This window comes from Macrotis lagotis, chromosome 1 (genome assembly GCF_037893015.1).
Source record: "Macrotis lagotis isolate mMagLag1 chromosome 1, bilby.v1.9.chrom.fasta, whole genome shotgun sequence".
Classification (NCBI taxonomy): domain Eukaryota; kingdom Metazoa; phylum Chordata; class Mammalia; order Peramelemorphia; family Peramelidae; genus Macrotis; species Macrotis lagotis.
The window spans coordinates 811,830,038-811,857,320 of record NC_133658.1 but is presented as its reverse complement, the minus strand read 5'-3'; the positions used below and the strand labels follow the sequence as shown (position 1 = coordinate 811,857,320).

Genomic DNA, 27,283 nt, shown 5'->3' with positions numbered 1-27,283 from the left:
AAGAGCAAATTTTTTAAAAGGCCAATATTATTACTCCCCAAAAATAAGGTGATCAAGAAGCTCAACAGCCTATGATTTCTTTGAAAAAGTGATATTTGTCTACACACAAGTATTCTTTTTTTTAGGTTTTTTTTTTTGCAAGGCAAATGGGGTTAAGTGGCTTGCCCAAGGCCACACAGCTAGGTAATTATTAAGTGTCTGAGACCAGATTTGAACCCAGGTACTCCTGACTCCAAGGCCGGTGCTTTATCCACTACGCCACTATGCCACCCCTACACACACAAGTATTCTTGATGAAAAGTTCAGAAGGGATAAGGTAAACGATCCTAGGGAATTTTCTATAACTTATCACATCTTTTATATTTTTATATTCACAAAATTGATTGAAAGGTAAAAATAACATATTCTCTCTCTCTCTCTCTCTCTCTCTCTCTCTCTCTCTCTCTCTCTCTCTCTCTCTCTCTCTCTCTCTTCTCTCTCTCTCCCCCTCCCTCTGTCTCTCTCTTTTCCTCCCTGCCTCCTTTGTATACCACAGTCCTATTATAGGCTGACCTCTCCAATGGAGTATTCCCCATACAGATTAGACATAGATGTGTTTAACATCGCTTCGGAGGATGATCTTACATAGAGTTCAAATAGAAGAGGGATAACCTATTAGTAACAAGTTCTTACAAATGCTCCTCTATGCAGACATGCAGTTCCAGTGTACTACAGAGCCTCCTAGTCATTCAAAAGATATTGGCTCATTTAATCCATACCAGAAAAAAAATCAAATAGATGGAGAATGTCTACAACCCAGATTATGATATGCAGAGAGGGGCAGAATGAATCAGTATATCAATACAAAGATATTGGACAGGCACTTAATAGAGATAATTGACTTGAATTGAATTGAATACAAAGAGAAAGTAGGTTGAACTGCATTTGGGAAATTACATAACATTTTCAATGATCCCCAAAAGATATGAATCTTTTAAATCAAGAAATCTTCCAGATATGCTACATGGTGTTGACTCATGAACTGTTACAACCTGCAAATGATCAATTGGTCAATCAATAAACATTTATTAAGTACACACTTGAGGCAGTTGGTGGCTGCTTAGTGAATAGAGTGCTAGTCAAGAAAACAGGTTCAGATCTGCCCTCATATACTTATTAATTGTGTGACCTTGGGCAAGTTTTTGACTTCTGTATGCTTTAATCTACTGGAGAAGAAAATGGCAAATCACTCCAGTGATCTTTTCAAGAAAAACCCAAGGATAGCATCGGCATCCTATGATCTGGATCAGAACCAAAGGTAATACAAGAGGACAGAAATGCAATGAAGGTATGAGTAAGATGTAATCTATTAACAACTTTGACATGTATAAGAAGTGTATCCAGTAAATGCATGATCAGGAAAAGAAGATGGTCCATTGTGTAGTAAACAGCAAGGGTCAGCCCAAGGTTATGTTTGAGCCAGTAAAAAGTTAAAAGACCTAGAGAAAGTCCTCCAGTGAAGTGGGAAGCATCTTGCTGCTGATTTATGTCAAGATAGAGGCAAGCATTGCACAGATTAAGACAGCATGGCTTTCCTGAGCCAATGCAAGGAGCAACCATATCAAACAAAAGCACAAATCCAGAGGGGTTTGAAGTAATTTTCATGTCTTAACCTGCTCGTAGGTTGCAAATTTATAATAGAAGGGACTAGTTGCCAGTACTTCACTCCTCCCAGTCCTGCCACTCCACTCTCTACACCATCACCCCTGAACATACTTTTATTTTGCATTCCATCTATATCTGTTTTATAATTACTTGAGAGGCATCATGGTGTAGTACTTGGTTCAGTTAAACCCAGCCCAAAGGCCAACTGTGTCCCAGTTCTTAATTTTGGACCATTTGAAGCTCATAAATCCTTTCTGATATGTATTGGTTTCACAATCTGGGAAAGTTTTAACTTCTCTCAACCTGAGTTTCCTAATCTATAAAATGACTATCATAACACCATCCATCTCACAAGAATTCTGTGAGGATCAAATGAAAAAGCAAATGTAAAATGTTCCACAACTTTAAAGTGCTATATAATTGTGAGCTATAATTATTACTTTCATGCGTTCCATTGTTTTCCTCCAAGAAAATGTAAATTCCTTTGGAGTGAGTGTTTTATTGTGTCTATATCCACAGTAGCTAATATGGCACCTGCCTCACGGTAGGCAATCAATATGTGCTCACTCAATGATTTGATAAATGAATATACTTTGCCCAAAGTAGCCATATAAAGCAGAGAGGTTCATCTCCTAGAACTTAACTTTGATTGACTAAATGTTGAAGGATAAGTCACCTAAATTCTCTTAACATTCAAGTTTCATCATCTGGAAGATGAAGATAATATTTGAGAAGCAAGCAGAGAAAGGAAGCCATAGATTCAAGCTCCAACTGGGGTATGTACTGGCTGTGTCAGGAAGACTATAAAGTCCTAAATAGCTGCAGATCTGCACTGTTTGAGGGAGTTTTCTCATCATAACCAATGAAATCATAGATCCAGGCCAATAAAACAAAAATCAAATAAACAAACAAAAATCCTATCTTTACATTATGTGGTTGCTGTGATCAAATTAATGGGAAAACAGTATTTCATAAATATTATTGTTATTATTACATAATAAACTAAAGCTAAAGAGGAACCATGTCTAACACATCATCACTATAATTTATCTGCTGCCTTGAGCTCATCAACTGTGTGAAATTAAGTATTTTCTCATCAGTATCTATAGATTCCTTTCCTATTACTTTTCCCTGTGAATCTATGAAACTTCCCCTCTTCTCACCAATTAGTATAAACATTTTTCATGCCTCACAATTAACTGTTGGATTTGTTACAATAGAAACTCTGGCTTAACCTTTTACTTTAGCAAACTGTCTTGGATTCTGCCCTCTTTCTTCAGAAAGATCTTTTTTTTTCTTTTTTGCAAGGCAATGGGTCAAGTGATTTACCCAAGGACACACCAGCTAAGTATTAAGTGTCTGAGATTGAATTTGAACTCCCAATTCCAGGGCGACACTCTTTCCACTGTGCATCCTAGCTGCCCCCAGAAGGATTCTTTTACTGGAGCCCAAGAACCTGAACCATTTCCCTGTCTTATCAACCCCATCATCCTCCACCACCATCAACAACACTCAAGGACAGCATATGATTTGACAAGTGCTTTCCTTGAGAATTAAAATTTTCCAGGTGAACAATATTTCAAGGAGATTATAAAGGCTGTTCTGATTATAGTAGCAAGAAAGTTCTGATGGTTTAGGGCCACAATGTGGCAAGTTCCTCTAACTATCCTGCTAATTTTTAATACAAATATTTTTGAAATCAAATAATATTAGTATTATACACACTAATTTTTGAATACTTTTATTTTCAAACTTAAAATTACTTTAGCTTTTTTATTTTTCTACAAAAAGTTAACATCTCTGACATGCTTTTTTAAAACCAGAAAGGTCATAAAATGCATAAAAACAAAAATTAGAAATATAAAAATGCAGAATAATTTTGGGAAATCATTATTATATAGACCTAAGAGAAATCACTAAGTTTGCTAATATGTGAATCAAATAGCAGAACACTAAAATTATTTTTATTTTAATAATGTAAAAAAATCTAAATTAAGAATGAATAAAGTATAATTTTTATAACTTCAAATACTACTATACAATGGAACATAAATAGGTATATGGAAAGAGGTACTTATAATGTAGATGGTTTTATTCCTGATGTGCCCCAAGAGTACTCTGAAAATGAGCTCTGGATTTGGAAATAGAGAATCTGAGTTTTAATTCTGGCCTTGTCATTTATGACTCTGGGCAAATCACTTCCTCTTTAGGCCTTAAGTTTCCTCACCCATAAAACAAGGGGGTTGAAGTCCCCTTAGATGTTCTCTAAGTTCCTTTCAACTCTAAATCTATCTGACATGAGGTCTAAGTATGTTGCAGAGTGAGTTCTCAAATATTTGGTAAAATATATAAATGACATATCTTGTGAAATGTACTTTTTCCAGCCCCATTCCAATCCTGTGAGTCCTCTGGGACTCTGAAAAGCCTGATCTGAGTCATGAAGCCACAAATTATTTTTTCCTCCTCTCAATTTTTATAAAAATTCATAAGGCAATTAATCATGTTACTGTGCAATAACTTTTTCATTGTTAGTTAAATTTGGAACCCTTAATCTAGGTTTTCTAACATCTTTTAGCTTTTTTTTTTTTTTAGATTTTTCAAGGCAATAGGGTTAGGTGGCTTGCCCAAGGCCACACAGCTAGGTAATTATTAAGTGTCTGAGGTTGGATTTGATACATGTTTATGTATTTCCCCACAAAAACTCCAAGCTTCTTGAATGATGATTTTCTGCTTTATTCACCATTGTATTATGCCCAGAGCACCAAACACAGCATAATGGACCCAGCTGGTACAAACTATTTTTTGATTTGTTTGATTTTCCTTATAATCATGTCCAGATCTTTGTAGAAAGCAATTATAGGGGCAACTAGGTGGCACCATGGATAGCAGTCAGGAGAAACTGAATTCAAAATCTGACCTCAGACACTTAAAAATTACCTAGCTGTACCAGGGCAGCTAGGTGGCATAATGGATAAAGCACCAGCCTTGGAGTCAGGTGTACCTGGGTTCAAATCCGGTCTCAGACACTTAATAATTACCTAGCTGTGTGGCCTTGGGCAAGCCACTTAACCCCATTTTCCTTGCAAAAATCTAAAAAAAAAAATTACCTAGCTGTGTAACCTTGGGTAAGACACTTAACCCCATTGCCTTGCAAAAAAAAAAAAAAAAAGCAGTTATATAAGAAGGGAAATGGTCCTAGGTTATAGTACTTCTTCAAGGTGAATAATACTGGTAATGATAAAAGACACATTGAGATAAAGAAAGCAGGCTCACTTCGTGCATCTATTTTTTCAGCTTCCCCCTGAGATAACTCATTTTTTGCATCAGTGCTTCCTTCAACACCATGTCTTTCAAAAAACTTTGCATCTTGGTCACCAATTTCAAGATTTTCTTCAATTTCATATTTCTGCAGCCCCGCTAAAAGGGACACTGCTGACAAATGGGCAAACCTGGAAACAAAAAAAAAAAATAAACAAAAAAAAACCACAAGCAGATATGATTCAAGATCCTACTTATCACAGGAAGAGCTGCTTACTAGCTCAGGTAATTGCATTACACAATTAACACAGTTTAAGGTGCTCCATGACACTACTCACTAGTTAACCAACCAAAAATGAGTAACAAAGATAAAGTATAACAATCAATATCTATTGTCTAAATGTTTAACGTCAATCAATGACTATTTGCAGTAGATCAGATGACTGACATGATCACTAGGAAAGAATATTCTAATCACAAGACATAAGCTTGCTTCCAAATAAATATATGAAGTATTAACTTATAAAATGCCTTTTCTCAGCATGTAGAACAAAAAAAAGGAATTGAACAGCACAGTAGAAAACCAGAACAACAGTAATACATTTTTTTCTATTCCCTACCTTTTGCTTTCCCAGATATCTAACCTGTCCAAATATTTCAAGTAGCTCTGGGCCCCATTTTTTTATAACTGACTTGGACTTCAAACCTCAAATTTTCTTTCCCCATTCAGTCCGATGCACTTTGCATAACTTTAAAACTTATAGGAAATAGAATAATATACTTCCTTGTACTTAGGATATTAGGCTGACAATACTTAACTTTCAGGTTGTAAGATAATGAACTAAGTCATCTAGTTCAACCTAATCATATTACAAATGAGGACATTAAGACCCAAAGAGCTGGAGTGATTTACCCAAAATCAAATAGAAAGTAGCTCACTCTTCCTCCATTTTGTTATTTCTCTATCCTTCCTTTTATTTCCATCTTGCCACCATTTAATCCTGAAATATTCTATTTAGATCTGGGAACCGCATTTAATGACAGATACAGACAAAGCTGGAGTGCTACCAAGGAGGAGATCAGAAATAATAAATTTGAAAACATGTCATATAAAGATTAACTGGCTCTAAACATATTTAGACCAGAGAAGACATAAAAACATAGTCACTCACATATATAGCTATTGGGTTACATATGTGGTTTGTTAAATGAATGGAAGGATAAATATAGGGGGAAATAATTTATTTGCATATACAGTGGGGGTGGTATAATTTGTGATATCTCTGTAATAGGGGGGCGAGAGGGGAGGTATAGTTCCCATGTGTGGATAACTAATAAATGAAAATCAGTCAACATAATATTGCCTGGTCTCAGTTGTTTAACTAAATGAAGACAATTATAAAAATGTGCATACATTAAAGGGACAGATTTTTGTTAAGATTAGTCAAAATAAGCCACTGATGGACTAACCAGTAGCTTTTGTGCCAGTAGCTATAAAGATCAATGTCAATTGCACAAAGTTGAGTCTTTACCAGAGGAAAGCTGTCAGTGCTAAAAGTTGCAGGAAACCAAACTCTTAGGAATAAAGATTATTGAGTCACCAATAAGGTGTTTCCACTCTTAAGTAAGTATCTGAGCTAACTAAGGATCCTTCCCACACAGTCAATTAGCCACAGTTTAGTGTTCAAGTTTAGATCTTCTTTACAATTTCTTCCTAACAGTTCAATTTCATCTATTTTCTATTACAGGTTTTTGGAAGCTAAGTTTCAAAAAACTTTTTTGTGAAGTTATGTTTATTTTTCCCTTAATTGCATTTAGATAATTTTGTTCTTAGGTCAAAAATACGGAGCTTAACCATTTGAATTGTAAAGGAAATGAAAATTAAACAGGTGAGGGTTATGGGTGGTTAGGAGTACTCACCACCTGCTCTCTATCTCTATGATTTTGACTAATATGACTATTATGCTCTGAGCATAAACTTGAAAAGGGAATGTGGTATGGCTGACATCAGAAAAGAAATAGAAAGGAAAGGTGGGGGAGGGGTGCTTCAAAATTTTAAATATTTTAATATTTTACCTCTAGATTACCAGCTCAATTTAATTTCCCTTGATCAAAGATGACAAGATGCAAGTTTCCAAATTATTTTTGAAAATTTTTTTGGAAAAAAAGAAAATATATGCACAGGTGCAAAGGAGTAAGACTCTTCTCTAGTGCTAATAATCTAGCCCTTTTTGATCTAAAGCTTTTTAACAGGACAAAAGACCAAATGCTTATGGCAGTCTCCTTTAAGTTATTCCCTAGAGGGAATAACGACTTGTTCATAGCATATCTTACTTATAAATTTTAGATCCCATCATGTAATTTGTACTCTAAACCCTTTGTTATTACCATTTCTTCCTCTCCACTAAAAATGGAAGCAAAGGTCTTCCATAACAAAACATTTAGTTACTTCTCCATTCTTGAAAGAAGATATTAAACAAAAAGGGGGGGCAGAATTTGGTGGGAGAGTTTAGCTTTGTGCAAACTAGTATACCGTTTTCTGCCAGAGAAATAATGGTATCTAATTCCAACATAAAGTGGTAAAAAGGAAGCGGTTAAGCAGGGGAGCAAGAGAAAAAATCTAGGTGGCTTTCCAGACCTTCTGCTATGTGACAATTCAAAGTGAATTCAAATGAGTTAAATGTCAATAATTCCCTTTAACTTCAAATGTTCTCATAGCTAAATCCAAGTATTAAAATATACTTCAAACACAACTATATATGACTTTTTCATACCAACACCCCTTCACATTAGAAAATAACTGAGGGGGAAAGGAGGAAGAGAAAGAGGAAGAGGGGGAGACAAGGAAGAGGAGGTAGAGAAGGAAGAGAAGGAAAAGGGGGAGTGGAGAAGAGAAAGAGGAAGAAAAGGATGTAGCACTGCAAAGTTGGCAAAGAGCTTTAAATATATTATTACATCTGATAGTCTCTCATTCTTAGTACAAGTTACGTTAGCTTTGAAGAGTACAGAGAACAAATATAAAATTTAAAGGGGGGAAATCCATATAAAATAGGTGGTCTTAACTACTTCTTAGCTGTGTCAGCTGCAGTCTCCCCTTCTTTGTTGGTAATGTTAACATCAGCTCCCATGTGAATCAGCCATTGCAAACATTCTATGTGACCTTGACCAGCAGCTAAAGTAAAACAAAAAACATAGATTATGGAATCAAACAAATAAGCAGTTATGCTTTCTTTTGTCCCAAAATGTTAGAACCAAAGTCTCATTGTTGGGGCAGCTAGGTGGCTCAGTGAATAGAGTGCTGGCCCTGGAGTCAGGAAGACCTGAGTTCAAATCCAGCCCCAGATATTTAATAATCACCTAGCTGTGTGACCTTGGGCAAGTCACTTAACCCCATTGCCTTAAATAAAATTTTTTAAATTAAAAATAAAACCTCATTGTTCTGTGAAGAGGATCTTGAGTTCTCAAAGGTTTTGCCAACTATACAAGCCCTGGCAGGTCTTGCTATGCTGAAAGGGTCAGCAATCAGTCTGAGCCTTGATTATGAGTCTATTCTCCAAAAACCGGCAGAGTGTGAAGTATGAAAATGTTAATCAACATTAAGTTGGTCACCAGGTGATGACATACAGTATTAGTTTTGGTCACAAAATATATTCAAGCATGCCTCCTAAGGCAAACAAGGTTTGCAATCTTCACTATTGGAGGTAGTTTACACATCTAGAAAATCATGGGGAAGTACTGAACATGGCAAAGTTCCAGAAAATCAAGCTCCATGTTACCTATTCAAAAAAATGACCCATCTACACCCAACAGGCTGGTCTCCTTAGTTTCAGTTTCTCTTCGGCAACTTGATTCATGCTGTTTTTGCCACCTAAAATGACTTATTCTCTTTTGTCTGTGAATCTGGTCTTTGATCAGTTGCTTCTCTTTTATTCAATGACTCTCATAATAGAGGATGGGATATTAATACATATTCTCTTTGTAAAGCATGGATACCTCTATTTGATTCATTTAGAATGGAGCAAGGCCTCTGGGTGCAAAAAGTTGACCACATCCCTGCATGGCTATACATAGTTAACCCCTGGAGACAAGTCTGTTTTGTGGAGTACAAATCAGGTTGGGAATGCAGTTAGGAGGCAATACAAGAATCCTGGGTCCTGAAAAAGAATCCATTGCTCTAGGAAAGGAAGGGCAGCTGAGTGGATAGTATATAGAATGCTGGGCCTGCAGTCAGGAAGACTCAACTTCCTGGGTTCAAATCTGGTCTTACTAGCTGTGTGACCCTAGGTAAGTCATTCAACTGTCTCAGTTTTCTCACCTGCAAAATGAGCTTGAGAAGGAACTGGGCAAATCCACTCCAGTATCTTTGCCAAGAAAATCCCAAATAGGATCACAAAGAGTCAGAAACAACTGAGATAATGAACAACAACAAAGAGAGGAGGGGAGAATGCCCATCAATTTGAGAATTGCTGAACAAATTGTGGTATGAATGTGATGGAGTACTATTGTTCTGTAAGAAATCATGAATGTGTGGACTTCAGAAAAGCCTAGAAAGACTACATGAACTGATCCCAAGTGAAGGAGAACATTGTACACATTAACAGCAATATTGTGTGATAATCAACTACAAGAGACTTGGCTCTCCACAGTATAATAAAGACAATTCTAAAGGACTTGTGATGGCAAACAGCCACATGTCTGAACACAGACCAAAGCATACTATTTTCCATTTTTAAAATTTGTTTTATGCTTTATGTTTTCCCCCTCATGTTTTCTCCCCTTTTGTTCTGATTCTTCTTTTTACAACAACTAATATGGAAATATGTTTAACATAGTTATGCATGTCTCTCCTATATCAGATTACTTGCTGTAAGGGAGAGGAGGAAAGAAAGAAAGAGAAAAAAATGTGGAACTCAAAATCTTACAAAAAATGTTGAAAATTATTCAGGCATATAGTTGGAAAACTAAGTTTATATAAAGATTAAAAATTAATTTTAAAAAATTATCCCCCTGTCAATTAAGAGGACAGTTGTCCAGATTCAAAAATTAAAAATATCTATAAGCTTTTTTTTTGTAGTAGCAAAAAAATCAGAAACAAAGTGAATGTCCTTCAGTGGGGAAAGGTTAAATGGTGGCATAAAAATGTAGTAAAATAATATTATGCCCTGAGAAACAAAATATGAAGACAGATACAAACATGGGAAGCTTTTACAAACTGCTAACAAAATAAGCAGAATTAAAAGAATATAAACTATTATTACAATGACATAAAGACAACACAAATATACAAAGGAAATCTTAGTAAATATAATAACCAATCATGAATCCAAAGGTCAGATGACTGTAATTGATGAATACATAACACAAAAGCAACCTGGTTACTATATTAATTAGGTTTTGGTTTTTGTTTTATTCTTGTTCAAGGGGAGGGTTTCAAGGGGGAAAAGAAAGACTTTATATATGTATAAAGATATGAGTGTATGTGTATATGTAGAAGTAATTTTTATGTAAAAAAGCAACAACATTAATAAAGGACTTTGGGGGTTTTTTAGTTTATACCATACTATAAATCACCAATCTAATTAGAGGTTGAATAAAGCATACATGGAGCTTCCTTTCCCACTTGTGGCTGATCATATGTACTATATGACTCAGTGCTGAGGGGCAGAACTGGCACTTTGAAATATGAAAACAATACTCTTAGTTGACAAGCAGGGAAGAGTTGATGGCTCAGTAGGTCTTTAAAAAAAAAAAACACAGAGTGACTCCACCCCAGCACTCTCTTCCTTCAATCTTCCAGATGGCATCTTAAAACTAGGACTTCCCACAGAGAGTGAGAAGGACAGCTCACATTATTCCCCACTTATGTCATTATGTATTCTCCCCTAGGTGATTCTTATCCTGAGGTTTCAGCTGTTCTTTCCTGATCTTAAATGAATGAGTATTGACCCTAAGATGAACATGTCCAGAATTGGTGGCCACCTTCAGAGTTCAAGAAGTTTGGTGCTCTACTTCCTTTTCAGGGAGTTCATGGGTGACAAGGGGAGGCATCATCAAAGATATTCCAAAGTATCTTAGAAATGGTGATCACTGGCAGAAAGATAATCCTAAACCTGATCCAGCCTGGCATAAGACACCTCCAACAGAACCAGAAAGCACTGTACACAGTAATAGCAATACTGTACAATGATCAACTATGAATGACAGCCATTGTCAGCAATGCAAAGATTCAAGAAAATTCTCAAGGACTTAAGAGGGGAAATACTATCCACCTCCAAAAAAAGAACTGATGGAGTCTGAATGAGATCAAAACATACCACTTCAAAATTTATTTTGTGAGTTTTTTGTCTGTTTTCTTTTACAGCATGACTAATATGGAAATCTTTTGTATGACTGCACATGTATAACTATATTAAATTGCCTGCCTTCTCAAAGATGGGGGAGATGAGGGAGAAAATTTGGAACTCAAAATTTTCAAAAATACTAAAAATTGTTTTTATCTGTAATTGAAAAAGAAATAATGATAATAATAATAAAACACCTGCAACAAGGAGTACCATCCAGAGCTAAGGTGAAATGTGGAATGTCTATTTGATAGTCCCATAAAATTGCTTTTCATATTTGAAAGTTTATGACAAACTGCTGGCAGAATTTAAGTTGTGATAAGTTATGTTTTTGATTTCTTAAGTCTTTTTTTTTAAGCTTTTGCAAGGCAGTGGAGTTAAGTGACTTGCCCAAGGTCACACAGCTAGATAATTATTATGTGTCTGAGAATGGATTTGAGTCAGGGCCTCCTGACTCCAGGGCCAGTGCTCTATCTGCTGCACCACCTAGCTGTCCCTGATTTCCTAAGTCTTGTCAATATGTATTGTAAATCTTTTGTTGTCTATTTGCATTATTTTGTGAATAGTACATAAATACCTGTCCCATACCTGATTCACATTACAAGTTTAATACTTTTTTCTACTCCTACTTTTGGGGAGATCCTAGACATAAAGGAAAACCCAAGTTAGAAGTAATTCTTTCCTCCAAGTTAGATATAATGAACCAAAGAGTATGAGAAGGAGCCTAGACCTGCTTGTCAGAGAACATTCTTCCTCAAGACTGACCCAAAAGAACTGTTTGTAGATGATGGGCTTCTTGGGGCGGCTAGGTGGTGCAGTAGATAAAGCACCAGCCTTGGATTCAGGAGTACCTGGGTGCAAATCCGGTCTCAGACACTTAATAATTACCTAGCTGTGTGGCCTTGGGCAAGCCACTTAACCCCATTTGCCTTGCAAAAACCTAAAAAAAAAAAAAAAAGATGATGGGCTTCTTAGTAGTGAAGGAAGCAGGTACTATGTTTCAGCCCCTTAGGCCTGACACTAGTTTTTTTAATTGTTAAAATAAGAAGAAATAGATTACATACCATGAAACCCCAGTTGGCATCACAGAAAAATATGCAACAATGATAAGAAAGGTAAGAAAAGACTAATATATATTTGAAGACTAGTAAATCAAGAATAACATACTGCAAAAATCCTGGGGGGGGGGGGCAGCGGCTAGGTGGCGCAGTGGATAGAGCACCAGTCCTGGGAGTCAGGAGTACCTAAGTTCAAATCAGGCCTCAGATAATAATTACCTTAGCTGTATGGTCTTGGGCAAGCCACCTATCCTCACTGCCTTGCCAAAAAACAAAAAACAAAAAAAACCTAAAAAAAATCCTGAAAGGGAAGAAAAAATTTTTTTAACATAATTTATGACTTGCCAGAATTCCTGCTAAAAATACTGTAACTGGGAAGAGATGTCAAAAAGGAAGCATAATGAACTAAAGAGATTTAAGGCAAAAAGTATAAAAAACTTGAAAGGACTAACGTAGGAATCAGCTATATATGTCCTGAAAGGAGAAGAAACTATTTCTAGGAATTAATGAAGCAATAAAAAAGAAACTAGCTATGAGCTTCAGTATTAACAAAAACAAAAAACCCATGAAAGAATTATCCTAAGGAAAGATAGGGGAGAAGGTGAGAGGTATTTAAGGATATCATATAATTGAGATCCTACAGGGAAAATTTATTTAAACACAGAGATGAAGTAGAACATTTCATAACTTTATTTGTTTTCTGGGCCAAATAAGGAAACTTGTAAAAGAAATTTAACAAATTAAAATAACAAATGCAATGAAGGAAGGGGATTAAGGCAAGGTAAAGAGGGGAGAAAGAAAGGACTGAGATGAAATGTAAAGGAAGATGTGACCTAGGAAAGTGGTAGTAGGAGACTAAAATTTTTAAACATGATATGATAGAATGAATGACAAATATAACAATTATAACCATGAACAAAATGGGATAAATTCACTCATTAAATGAAGGATGCTAGTAGAATGAATTATAAATCAAAGTCCAACAATTTGCTGTTCACAAGAAACACTCAAAATATAAAAACTTACTGAACTAAATAAGGGCTTGTGTGGAATTTATCATGTCAATAAATAATAAGGAGACAGTTAATAAACACTTAAGTGTTTACTATATCCCTGGCACTGTGCTAAGCAGTCTTAGTAGAATCTAAAAAAAGTAGGAGGAGCAAAGAATTTTTGATAAGGCACCAGTAAAAACAGTTATGGTTGAAACAAACAGAAAAACTTTAAGCATAATATGATTTAAAACACATTCAATTATTTAACAATATCAATATTAAATACATAAATGACATTGAGTCAAAGAATTTAAAAAGATAAACTCCCAAAAGGAAGTCAATTGGAGGAAGACCTAGAGAGTAAGTCAATAACTGTTAAAAATATCTTTTTTCAGAACTTATAAACAGGAAAAAATTAAGGATCTATAAAAAGAATATGAGAAAAATTAAATAGTAATAGCTCAATGGAGACCATAATGCTTATAAGTTGAGAACTTTTATAAAAACTGACTTTGTATATAAACAATACTGCACAAAAGGAGAAATATATATATATATTTTACTAGAACTGAGATTATGCTGGTTGATGAAACTACTGTGAAGAAACACCTCTATCAACGTTTATCTGCAACTGCTCTATAATTTACATTCTTAAGAGAGTTACCTAGGCCTCATTTCTAAAATATATAAAGAACTGAATCAATTTATAAGAATATAAATCATTCTTCAACTCATAAGTGGCCAAAGAATATGACCAGCAGTTTTCAGATGAATAAATTTAAAGCTGTCTAATGTCAAAGATGCTCTAAATCACTACTGATTAGAGAAATGAAAATTATAACATTTCTGATGTACCACTTCATACTATCAGTTTGGCTAGAAAAGGAAAATGATAAATGTTGGAGGGAATGTGGGAAAATTGGCAAATTAACGTATGGTCATTGGAGTTGTGAACTGATCAACCATTCTAGAGAACAATTTGGAATTATGCCCAAAGAGCTATAAAACTGTATGTATCTTTTTATCTGTATCCCAAAGAGATCACAAAAAAAGGGAAAATACATGTATAAAGAATATTCATAGCAGATAAGCTAGGTGGCACAATAAATAGTGCACCAGACCTGGAGTCAGAAGGACTTGGGTTCAAATACAGTCTCAGACACTTATTAATTACCTAGTTGTGTGACCTTGGGCAAGTTATTAGAACTGAAAAACTTACAAAAAATGAATGTTTAAGACTATCTTTACATGTAATTAGAAAAAAATTAAACACAAAAAAAATTTTTAAGTTACCTGACACAGCTTAGTGCCTTAAAACTTAGGTTAAATGACTTTTCCAGAACATTGTAGCCAACATGTGTCTGAGGGAATACTTCAAAGGTCTTCTGACTATAGTCAGTTTTCTATCTGGTATATCACATTGTCTCTCCAATAAAAAGAAGAATTATCATGTATTTTACATATTATAATTTAAAAAATTGTAACCAATAAGAGAAAAGCAAAACTCAGACTTAAATGGAAAATGAATAATTTAATTCTAATAATATTAACAGCTAATATTTCTATAGCTCCAATTCTGTGCTAGCATCATGCTAAGTACTTTACATAAATTATCTCATTTGATCCTAAATGATGAATGGGTCAAAGAATAAATCTTAAATATAATGTATCATTATATTAGGGGAAATTCTAATAATAAGAAAAAATACCAAAATTTCTGGAAAGCAGCTAAAGCAGTCTTTTAGAGGAACATTTAAATCTGTAAATACATATCAACAAAAAAAGAAAAAGGACCGATGGACAGAGCATAGAATAAGAACATCAACAAATTCAAAACACTTAAACACAAAATTAGGAATTCCCAAACTAAAAAATAAAATAAATTTGAGAACAAAGACTAAAATAATAAATGAAACTGAATTATTTCTTTTTTTAACTGATTTATTTCTAAAATAAACTTCACTATATAAGCAAATCCAGCTTTAAGACATTTAGCTCTGTGACCTTGGGCAAGTGAATTAACCCCACTGCCTCACAAAAAAAAAAGCAAATCATTAACTGATTTGACCACAAAAGAAAATCATTAATCATCTAAACTATTTGCCACTACTTAAAAAGAAAAAAAGTAGTTCAACTGAATTAGGTTAATATGACAATAAAAACAATCAAACACAAAAAAATTGTTTTATAAACCCAAGAACATAAACCACAGGAATGCAGAATCTCTATCTGACAGGTATTTCTAGGAAAACTATAGAGCAGTTTGGTAGAAAATAGATTAAGATTGACATTTATATCATATGCCACAATAAGCTATAAACTGATATGCAACTTAAAAATAAATAAATAATGAAAACAGGTAGATGAAAGCTTTCAATCTCTGAAAGGGGTAGAATTCTTAACCCTGAAAGGAACAGTCAGTGAATGAATGAATGAATGACATGAGTAAATGCATGAAATAATTATTAAGTATTTTTACTATGAGCAAAACACTAAAGAATTCATATTCTAATGAGGGAGATAAAACAAATGGAAGGTCACAGTTCTATGTCATATGGGAAGGTCCTATGGTTCTTTGGGTAATACCTGCTCTTTGATATCATTTCTACTGATAAAATCATATCTATTTCTGAAGTTAAGCCATCTAACAAAGACTTTGGTATCAAGAACTTTCCTTTCTCTTCAGTAGATTAGGCTCTAACAACACTTGCAAGAACAGTTGCCAGGTTGCATTTCCCAAAGGCTGTTTCTCAGTACAATGACCCGAAGAAGAGATTATTCCTATTCAGGATCTTGGGCTGACTCCAATGGGATCTGATAGCAGATAGTGATTAATGGTGGTGGTGGTTATTTGACTTTCCATAATCATAAAAGATAAAATAGAATTTCATTTATATAATACAAAAAAAGGTTTTTATGAAAAAAATCATTGAAACTAGTGTAAGAAGGGAAAGTAATTTTCCCTAAGGGAAAAATAATCCTTGTACCAAATATCTCTAATAAAAGTCTGATAATAGGGATTTGATACAAATGTGTAAGATTCATAAATTTCAAAAATATATTGAATATCAATCACAACGTTCCTAGTCATCAAAACTAAGAGAAATGCAAATAAAATAGTAGTGAGGTTTTAGCTTACACACAAACAAGAAATATTTGGGTTTTTGGGGGTTTTTTTTAGGTTTTTGCAAGGCAAACCAGGGTTAAGTGGCTTGCCCAAGGCCACATAGTTAGGTAATTATTAAGTGTCTGAGGTCAGATTTGAACTCAGGTACTCCTGACTCCAGGGTCAGTGCTCTATCCACTGCACCACCTAGCCACCCCTTCCAACAAGAAATATTGAAGGGGACATAGGAAGATAGACACTGAATAAAATATTGAGGGAAGTGTGAATTTCCTTTAGTATTCTGGAAAGTAATTTGGATATGTAAGAAAAATCACTTTTGACTTTTTGACTTTGGTGTGTGTGTGTGTGTGTGTGTGTGTGTGTGTGTGTGTGTGTGTGTGACCCAGTGATCCAGTATTGTGTATATACTCCAAGAAGATATATAACAAAAAGGAAGGTCCCAAATATAACAAAATATTCTTGACACAAACAGTAATAACAAAAAAACTAAAAAACAAACTGGGCATACATAAATTGGAGAACAGCTAAATAAATTGTCATAGGAAAATAATGGAATATTATTATGCCTAAGGAAAGGACAAATAGGAGGAATTTTTTTAAAAAAATACAATAAACTGGGGCAGCTAGGATAAGAGTGGATAGAGCACCAACCCTGGAATCAGGAAACTCTTAATAAATGCCTGTGTGACCTTGTATAAGTCACAACTCCATTGCCTTAAATAAATAAATTTTTTAAAAAATACAATAAACCATCAACTATTAAGTGTAGACTATGTTTCTGAAAATGTGCTAAGTGTTGGCACTACAAAGAAAAGCAAAAGACAGATCCTGCCTTAGAGTTCACAGCCTAGTAGTAAAGGACACAACATGCTACTATGTATAATTAAACCGGATATAGAATAAATTTGAGATAATCAGCAAAGGGAAGGCACTAGGATTAAGGAATATCAAAAGACTGCTTGTAAAACGTTGGATTTTAAGTGAATCTTGAAGGAAGCCAAGGAAACCAGGAGGTAGAAATGAGGAAGGAGATAATTTCAGGTATCATGATCAGCCAGGGAAAATACACGGAGTCTAGAGATGAAATTTCTAGTATGAGGAAGAGCAAGGAGTGTGAGGAGACCAAATGATGCTGAATCATAGAGTACATGGGAGTGAAATGGCTATAAGAAGACTGGTAAGCTAACAGGAAGAAATGTTAAAAAAAAATTTTTTTAATTCCTAACAGATGATCTTACATTTGATCCTAAAAGTGATTTTTAATAATTCAATAAAATGATTTTTTTGAAAAGGGGGATAATATGTGCCATAGGATCTATCCAAATGGAAGATTAATTTGAAAATTAAGTGGAGGATGGACTGGAATAAGGAGACATTTGAGACAAAGAGACCAACCAGCAAGCTAAATGCAACAGTCTAGGAATGAGGTTGAATAGTTAGGTGGCACAGTATATGGAGTGCTGGATCTGAAATCATAAAGATGAATCTACCTGAGTTCAAATCTGGCCTCTGACACTTACTGGCTCTGGACAAGTTACTTAACCCTTTGTTCCTCATCTGTAAAATAAGCTGAAGAAGGAAATGACAAACCACTATAATATCTTTGCCAAGAAAACCCAAATGGGGTCACAGAGTTGAACACAACTTGAAAGAACTGCATACCAAAAAAAAAAAAAAAATGTGTGAGGTAATGAGGCACTTCTCCAGGGTGGCAGTGTCAAATAAGAGAATGTGATATGTATAAGAGATGTAACAAAGCTAAAATCAACAGGACTTGGTAACATATGGGATTTGGAGCATGAGAGAATGAGCAATTAAGGATGATAGTTATGTTTTTAAGTCTGTGTGATTGGGAGGATGGTGGTTTCTAAAGAATTAACAAGGATAAAAAAATGAGTTTGGTTTTAGACATGTTGAATTTAAGATGTCTATGAGATATCTAATTCAAGATGTTCAATAGGCAGTCTAGAAGTCTAGAAGACAGAGGTTAGGTCTGGAGTAGTGGATCTGAGAATTATCAGTATACAGATAAACATTGAATCTATGAGAGCTAATGAAATTAAATAAAACAGTTTAGATGGAGAATAGAAAAGGTCCCAAACTGAGCTCTAAGGGATGCCTACCCTTAAGTGAGCATGACTTGAGGGAGATCCAGCAAAAAGAAACTGATATTTGATCAGAGAGGTAGAAGAAAAACCAAGATAAAATTATATCATAGAAACCTAGAGAAAGGAAGTATAGAGTAGAATTGATTGTGTGTAAAAAGCTGCAGGCGTCAAGAATGATGAAGACTGAAAAAAGGTAAATATATTTGGCAATTATATATTTGGCAATTTAAATATTGGCAAAAAATATATTTGGCAATTAAGAGGTCATTGGTAACTTTGGAGGAGCAATTTTAGTTAAATAATGAGATCAGAAGCCAGACTGTAGAGAATTAAAGATAGAGGGGAAAAAAGTAGAGGCACTGATTACTGAAAGTCTTCCCAAGTTCACTCACAAAAGGAAGAGAAATATGAGGCAATGGCTAGTGATGATAGATGGATCAAATGAAAGGTTTTTTGAAGATGGGGGAGACATGGGCATATTTATAGGCAGTAGGGAAACAGCAGAGAAAGTTTGAAGATAAGTGGGAGAATATGGCTGATAAAGGAGACAGGATGGAATGGGATCATTTGTGCAAGTAGAAGAGTTTGTCTTGGCAAGGAAAAGGGCGTTTGTGAGACAGGAATAAAGAGCAAATAGAGGGAGAAGACATTTGGGTAATAGGAGAAGAGGAGGGAAGAAGAGGGAGCTCTCAACAAATACTCTTAAATCTTTCAATGAAATTGACAAGGGTCTCAGTGAAGGAGGTGAGAATAGGGAGGATCAGACGAGACAGCCAAAGTGGTGAGTGGGATAGTGAAATAATGAGGGGAGCTATAAAAGGACTGCCTTGCCACAGAGAGGGCTAAGTTAAAATTATGTAACACACATTTGTACTGGATTCAAACTGCATGATTTTGTGATTTTTTTCTCCAGCTTTGTTGAGCAGCACAGGAAGAGAAGCAATGGCAACAGATGAAGGGAGTGATCCAATGCTGAATCTTGGCAAGGCAAGATAAGGATAAGTGGGCAAAGGATTTGAGAAAAGAGAGTATAGAGTTGGACAAGTTTATCAAAGGATGAAGATGAGAAAAGGAGGAGAGTGTAACCACTGTAGGTAGGGGTGATGGTCTGGAGCAGAACTGAATTGTCATGGAATTAGAGGTCATGATGAGAATGAAGAACAGGATATACACAATGCCTACAACAAAAGTAAATCAAAATATCACTAAAAACAACTGAACTCATCTTAGTTGCAAGGGACAATTCACAGAACCAAGAATATAAGATATATTACTCCTCTTAGAAGAAATATGAAGGTATTACAGATATGGAATGTAGAATATACTGTTAACCCTGCTAACTTTTTCATTGCTGTAGGAAAGATTCAAAGGAGGAGAGTATATCAAGAAATGATTGATTTCTTTTTTTAAGGCAGAAATTTGGAGATTAAAAAAAGTAGAGTAAGAAAGAGTAATAGCTGGGGGGCAGAGCAAAGATGGTGGCATGAGAATAGCCTTTCCTAGGAGCTCTCTCAAAAATATTCCAAAAACCTTAAAATCACTATGGCTCTAATTAAATTTTTGAGAGACAGAACCCACAGAAAGAACCAGTGAGGCTATTCTCCAGTCCAAGGTAACCTGGAAAATCATGGAAAAGCACTGTTCTATTGGGGTAGAGAGGGCAGCAGCACAGCCAGGATTACTGTACCAGAGTGAAAGAGCTCCAGTATTCCAGGAACAGCTGGCTGGGTGCCTGGGTGTCTGGGTACCTGGGTACCTGGGTCCCAGGGAGCACCGGCTCCCACAACAGAAGCAGTTTCATGACCTGGCAACCCAGGGAACACCAAGCACAACTTGGAAGATCAGTGGGGAAATCTCTGCCAGAGTGTGTAGGAGCCGGCATGGCCCTCAGCACAGCTGCAGCCATCTGCACAGCTGTAGCCCTCAGTGCAACCCAGAACCCAGGAAACAAAAGCAGGCCTTCAGAGCCAACTGGCAGCGGGTTGAGCTCGGCAGCTGCTCCCACAGTGCTCAACCCATGGAAGGTAAGGGGTTGGGGGAGACTGTCAAGGTCTGCCCTCTGTCCCTGGGACTGAACTCTTGTGCTTTGTCCATATGCAGACCCTGATTGCAATCTGGGGGCCCCCCATTGCCATGGAGCAAATACCTTCCTCCAGGACAGAAGGGTGTGCTTGTGGTCATCCACAGACCAGGGGAGCAGTCATAAGACCTTGAAGGAACTGAGGTCCTTGCAGGGGTATCCCAATAATACTCAAAAGCTCAGGGAGCACACCCAAACCAGGCACAAGCTAGGGAAATGAGTAAATAGAAAAAAAGGAACTTGACCATAGACTAAATTACTTTGGTTCCATGGAGGACCAAAACACACAATCAGAAGATGAGAAAGTTCCAGCTTCTGCAACTAAATCCTCCAAGAAATATAGCAGTTGGTCTCAGGCTATTGCAGAGCTCAAAAAAGATTTTGAAAATCAAGTAAGGGAAGTAGATGAAAAATTGAGAAGAGAAATGAGGGAGATGCAGGAAAACCATGACAATCAAGTTAACAGCTTAGTCAAGGAGATCCAAAAAAAAATGCTGAAGAAAAATAACATACTAAAAACTAGTTTAGGTCAAATGGAAAAAAAAAAGTTGAAAAAGTTAAAAAGGAGAAAAATACTTTAAAAAGCAGAATTGTCCAGATGGAAAAGGAGATAAGAAAACTCTGAAGAAAACAAATCCTTTAAATGTAGAATGGAACTAAAGGAAGCTGATGACTTTGTGAGGAATCAAGACACAATAAAACTATCAAAAGAATGAAAAAAATAGAAGGAAAAAGTGAAATATCTCATTGAAAAAAAACAACAGATCTGGAAAAAGAGACCCAGAGACAATTTAAAAATTATTTAGCTACCCAAAAGTCATGATCAGGAAAAGAACCTTGACTTCATTTTTAAAGAATTTCTGCAGGAAAATTGTCCTGATATCCTAGAAGCAGAGGGCAAAATAGAAATTGAAAGAATCCTCTGATCTCCTACTGAAAAAAAATCCAAAAAAATAATCCCGAGGAATATTATAGGCAAATTCCAGAATTCTCAAGTCAAAGAGAAAAATATTGCAAGCAGCCAGAACAAAACAAATCAAAAATTGTGGTGCTGCAGTCAGGGTCACACAGGAATTAGCAGCATCCACATAAAGGACCCATAGGGCTTGGAATATAATATTCCAGAAGGCAAAAGAGCTTGGAATGCAACTGAGAATCAACTACCCAGCAAAATTGAACATCTTCCAGGGGAAAAGATGAACTTTCAATGAAATAAGGGAATTTCAAATGTTTCCATTGAAATGACCAGAGCTGAACAGAAAGTTTGATCTTCAAGTATAGGTCTCAGGTGAAGAATAGAGATGATGGATGAGAGGGATTTGATGATGATGAACTGTGTGTGTTACTTCATGGGAAGATGACAGAGATAATATTCATATGAACCTTCTTATTTATTAGAGCAGTTAGAAGGAGCTTTTATAGTCAAATTTGTTGTAAGGGAGGGAGCCAAATTTGAAGGTATAATGTATTTTTAAAATGGAGTTAATGGGTGAAAAGGAAATGTACTGAGAGAAAAGGAAGGAAAAGTAGAAGGGACTAAGATATTTCATGTAAAAGGGTCAAGAAACAGCTTTCGCAATGGTTTGGAGGGGGGGAAGCAGGGGGAATGAGGGAGCCTTCATTCTCATTGGAAATGGCTCAGAAAGGAAACTACATATACATATATATATATATATATATATATATATATATATATACACATACATATATATACACACACTTATTAGGACATAGAAATCTAGAAGAAAAAGGAGAAAAAGAGATGGGAGAAAGGGGATGAGGGAAGGGGGGAGGTAAGGGATAGAGGAGAGGGTAGATCATGGGAGAGGATAGTCAGATATAACACATTTTCTTTTTTACTTTTTGCAAGGCCTGTCCGGGCCCACGGGCTCAGGTGGTTGTTGTTGTCTGGGGTGGGCTGTGAGCTTGGGGCCTCTTGGCTCCAGGGACAGAGCTCTGTCCGCTGCCCAACAGCACACTTTTGAAGGAGGACAGAGTGAAAGGAGAGAAAATATAATTGGTAGTGGGAAGAAATGGATGGAGGGAATTACAATCAGCAACATCAACTGTGGAAAAATATAGAAGTAATTTCTCTGATGGACTTATGATAAAGAATACAACCCACCCCAAAGACAGAGCTGATGGTACTGGAACACAGACTAAAGCACATTTTTTGCTCTTTCACTTTTTGTTTTTTTTTGGGGGGGGGGTTATGTTTACTCTTACAACGAGACTACTTTAGTAATGTGTAAATAAATACAAATGTAAATTTTAAAAAATGTAATTCATACCAGCCTAATCTCATTTCCTTTTTCTGTTAATTAAAAGAGGGGTAGACTAAAGGTATGCTCTAAAAATAGGGCACAGCATTAACAAAGCATTTGATCAAATCTCTTATGTTATTGTTGTGGGAAAAGAGATATATAAAGGCTAGTCAATAATATCATTGCATCAAATCAAAAAGAAATAATCAATTATACAATGCCTTCTAAATACCAGATACTATCTAAACACTTTTTAAAAAATAAATATTATCTCATTGGCATTTATGGAGAGTAAGTGTTATTATTATTCTCATTTTACAAAACAGGCAGACAACCATTAAGCAATTTGCCCAGAGAATATTAAGGGATACCCTGAACTTTTTTTTGAGTTGCCATATTCTCCAGAAACTTTGGACCCAGTCATTCAGGAGACTTTGAATGTATCAAGGACAAAGTCTTCTTTTCCATTTGACATACTTTGTGTACTAAATCAAACTTCCTGTGTGTCCTTGGGAGTCAAGAAAGGTGCCAGACAGTCTGCACTAGGCTTGTGCAACTGGGTTCCTTGTAGATAAGGAGGCCATCATATCTTCACTGTCTAGCAATGGCAAGACTTTTGCCACTCCCTTGCTCCTCCCCTTTGGGTGGAACTTTGCCCTTTTCCCATCTTTATTGCACCTTTTTCCTCCCATGCCAAGCTCCTTTAGGTGAAGATCTGGCATCAACTCCTCCCTTTGTCCTGTTGTTCTAAATATGCAAACTTCTATATAGATTGTGAACTCTCTGGATTCCACATGCATGTTCATTTCTTCTTGTAATCAACCTAGTTTTCATTTAAGTTTCATGAAGTTATGGTTGCCTGTTGACAAGTCACACAAGCTAATAAATATCTGAGGCTGAATTTGAACTCACATCATCCTGACTCCAAGTCCAGGTTGTTTATTGTCTACTTGACCACAAGATGATGAAATTTTATTCAAAGCAGTTTACAATGACAGTCCCACAAAAGAATTCACTTAGAGGGAGAGGGTCACCAGGTTCTGTCCATAATGTCTTTTCTTCACCTCTTCATTGTTAGCATTTCCAGATTTCTGTCTTCACTTCTCTATCTTTGTGTAAAATCTTTTCCTCCTCTCTTGCTTGTTACTGTCCCTGACCACTGCATTTATCCTACAGCAGTAAATAGTCTCTTTAGTTATGGTTTTCTTTCCAAAAATATTTCAAATTCTTTATTATTGAGCATTCTTTATTATTATTATTGGAAGGGGGAAGGTGAGGGGGAATGAGGGAGCCTTCATTCTCATTAGAAATGGCTCAGAAAGGAAACAAAATATATAAATATATACACACACACACACACACACACACACATTCACATACACATACACTTAATAGGGCATAGAAATCTAGAAGAAAAAGGAGAGAAAGAGGATGGGAGAAAGGGGCGGGGGGAAGGGAGGGGGGGGTAGGGGATAGAGGAGAGGGTAGATCATGGGAGAGGATAGTCAGATTATAACACATTTTCTTTTTTACTTTTTGCAAGGTGGTGGAATTGCTCATATTTGTAAAATAAATCATCCTGGGCTGCATCTTAGGTTCCAAGGATAATTAGAATACATTACCCCATTCTCTTTTCCTTTTTCTAGTGAGTTAATAACAGCCTTTTGTTATTTGAATGCCCTATCCTTTGTATTTGATGGTCTTTCTCTCCATGGCTTGAAGAATTTTGTTTTTCAGAAATGAATTGTTAAATTTAATCACTATGTATTTTGGTGTTTGTAGTTTGGGGTTTTTTCCTGCAGGTGATCTGCTAATTTTTTCAGTTATAATTTCATGCTTTTAAGTTCAGAAGTTTTGACTACTTCTATTATTTCCTTCATTGTGATGTTAAGGCTTTAGGTCTGGTTGTATTCTTTTAGTAGATCTATGATCCTTGGGTTGTTGCTATACATCTTGTCTTCAAGATTGGTATATTTTGTTGGCATAATGAGCAGATTTTCTTTTAATGGTTTTTGGTTTGTTTGTTTTTGCTTCTCTCTTTCTAGGTTGTCCTTCAATTCTAGTTATTTGCATTCCCAATTATTATTCTCTCCTTTGTTTCTTTGAAGAAGCTTGCCATTGCCCATTCCAGTTTTTCTTTTCTGCCCACTATTTTTGCTGTGCAGGTCATATATTCTGCCTTCCTAATTCTTTTGAACCATTCAGGAAAAGCATGATGTAATTCCATGTTCTCCTCAAATTTCACAGGGTTTTCTACCTCATCAGTATGAGATCATTTTCCCTTTGTTTTTCAGTATTTATTCACAGAACCCATTTATTAACTCTGGAGGTCATATTTCCTTATGTTGTTACAGTTTTTCCTGGTTATCTATCTGCTTTTTTTTAAGGTTTTTTGCAGGGCAGTGGGGTTAAGTGGCTTGCCCAAGGTCACACAGCTAGGTAATTATTAAGTGTCTGAGGCCGGATTTGAACTATTTTCAAGGTCTTTAAGTTTTCTTCTTTAGAAATCTTTGGTAATTTCAGTCTTTCCCTCCCTCCCCCTTATTTTCCATATCACTCACTTCCTATTTCCTCTCATCTAATTGTGATTTCCTTGGAGACTGGATCTATTTTAATGCTGAGCCACTCATCGGTCAGGCTCCAATTGGATACTTATCTTTCTTTCCCTCTGATTTGTTCTCTGATCAGGCATCAGAAATTCAGAGGTTTGCAGGGCTGTTTTGACCAGTACTGGCAGTTCTGCAGCCCTGGTGCTTCCCAGTGGCAATCTCTATCTGGTTTTTTGCTCCTGAAGAGCAGTAGCCAGACTGACTATTAAGGACCAAGCAAACTTCACAGCATGATGTATTTCCATGGCACTAGAAAGAGGGAGGATGGACTGGGGAGTTGAAGTGGCTATTACTGTTAAGCCTTTGGTGCATGTCTGGGAGTGCTAGTGTAATCTCACTGCTGGTAGAGAATGGGGATGCTGAATTCAGGGTCAATAAGTATTAGTTCATGGGTTTATGGGTTTTTTAAACATTCTTTTGGATTCTGGGTATCTTAGATCATGAAGACATCTGAATTAATTTTGTCTTTAGCACATAATTTATGCTATGGAGAGGTCTGAAAGGTATGGGGATCAGAGAAAAACCTAATCCTCTAACTGATCTAGAAGTCCCACCTCATAAAATATTATATATAAGAACATAATAGGATAGTGACTTGTTCCTATATTATTTCTATCTAAAACCCACTAAAAATTGCAATCTTCTAATATGTATATCCCTTTTTATGCAGACCACAATACTTTCATGTCTTCTAATTCCATTTAACTCTTGTATATGTCCATTCAACAATCATCAAAAGGGGTACAGTTTATACACTGGAAGCTTTTCTTTGGGTTTTTTAATATTATACCTCCTTTTCTGGTCAAAGCTCACATTTACAGAATATTTTACGATTTTCAAAGTGCTTTTTATCACAACTATGTGAATGCCCTAGGGACAGGGATTATATTACACATTATTTCATTCTTTCAAATGTCTATCATTGTTCTTTGAATATAGTTGTTGCTCAATAAATATAAAAATAAAATTTACATATTAGAAACCAGGAGAGATGGGAATTCAGGGAAACCTGGAAGGATTTGCATGACCTGATGCTGAGTGAGATGAGCAGAACCAGAAAAACATTGTACATCCTAACAAAAACATGGGAGTGATGACCAACCCTGATAGATTTGCTCATTCCATCAGTGCAACAATCAGGGACAATTTTGTGGTATCTGTGATAGAGAATACTATCTGTATCCAGGAAAGAATTGTGGAGTTTGAACAAAGAACAAAGACTATTACCTTTAGGGAAAAAATGCTCTAAATCACTACTGATTAGAGAAATACAAATTAACAACTTTGATGTCCTACTTCATACTATCAGGTTGGCTATTATGATACAAAAAGAAAATGAAAAATATTAAAAGGGAATATGGGCAAATTGAGAATTAATGCATTGTTGGTAGAGTTGTAAACTGATTTATTCTGGAAAGCAATTTAGAACTATGCCCAAAAAAAGGGCTATCAAACTATATACTGTATACTTTTTGACCCATCAATAACAGTACTAGAATATATCCCAAAGAAATTTAAAAAATAAAAGGAGAGAAAAGTGGTTTTATATATACAAAAATATTTATAGTATCTCTTTCAGAGGTGGCAAAGATTTGGAAATTGAGGGAATGCTCAATTACTGGAGAATGGCTGAACAAGTTGTAGTATCAAAAAAACCTTGAAAATACTTACATGAACTGATGCAAAATAAAATGAGCAGAACCAGAATATTATACATAGAAAAAGAAGTATTGTGTGATGACCACCTGTGAATGATTTTAGCTATTCTCAGCAATATAATTATCATAGTTAATTCTGAA

The 27,283-nt window shown here is 35.7% G+C and overlaps 1 protein-coding gene across 1 annotated transcript in view; it reads right to left on the bottom strand.

Annotated features, from left to right (window-relative positions):
- ANKRD42 (ankyrin repeat domain 42) overlaps nucleotides 1–27,283 on the bottom strand; it is an 82,163-nt gene that overhangs the window by 18,797 nt on the left and 36,083 nt on the right. Inside the window, exons 6-7 of the mRNA XM_074217009.1 lie at nucleotides 7,969–8,074; nucleotides 4,918–5,093 (exon numbers count right to left, since the gene is read on the bottom strand). Coding sequence (XP_074073110.1) covers nucleotides 4,918–5,093; nucleotides 7,969–8,074 — 282 coding nt within the window. The remainder of the gene's footprint in view (nucleotides 1–4,917; nucleotides 5,094–7,968; nucleotides 8,075–27,283) is intronic.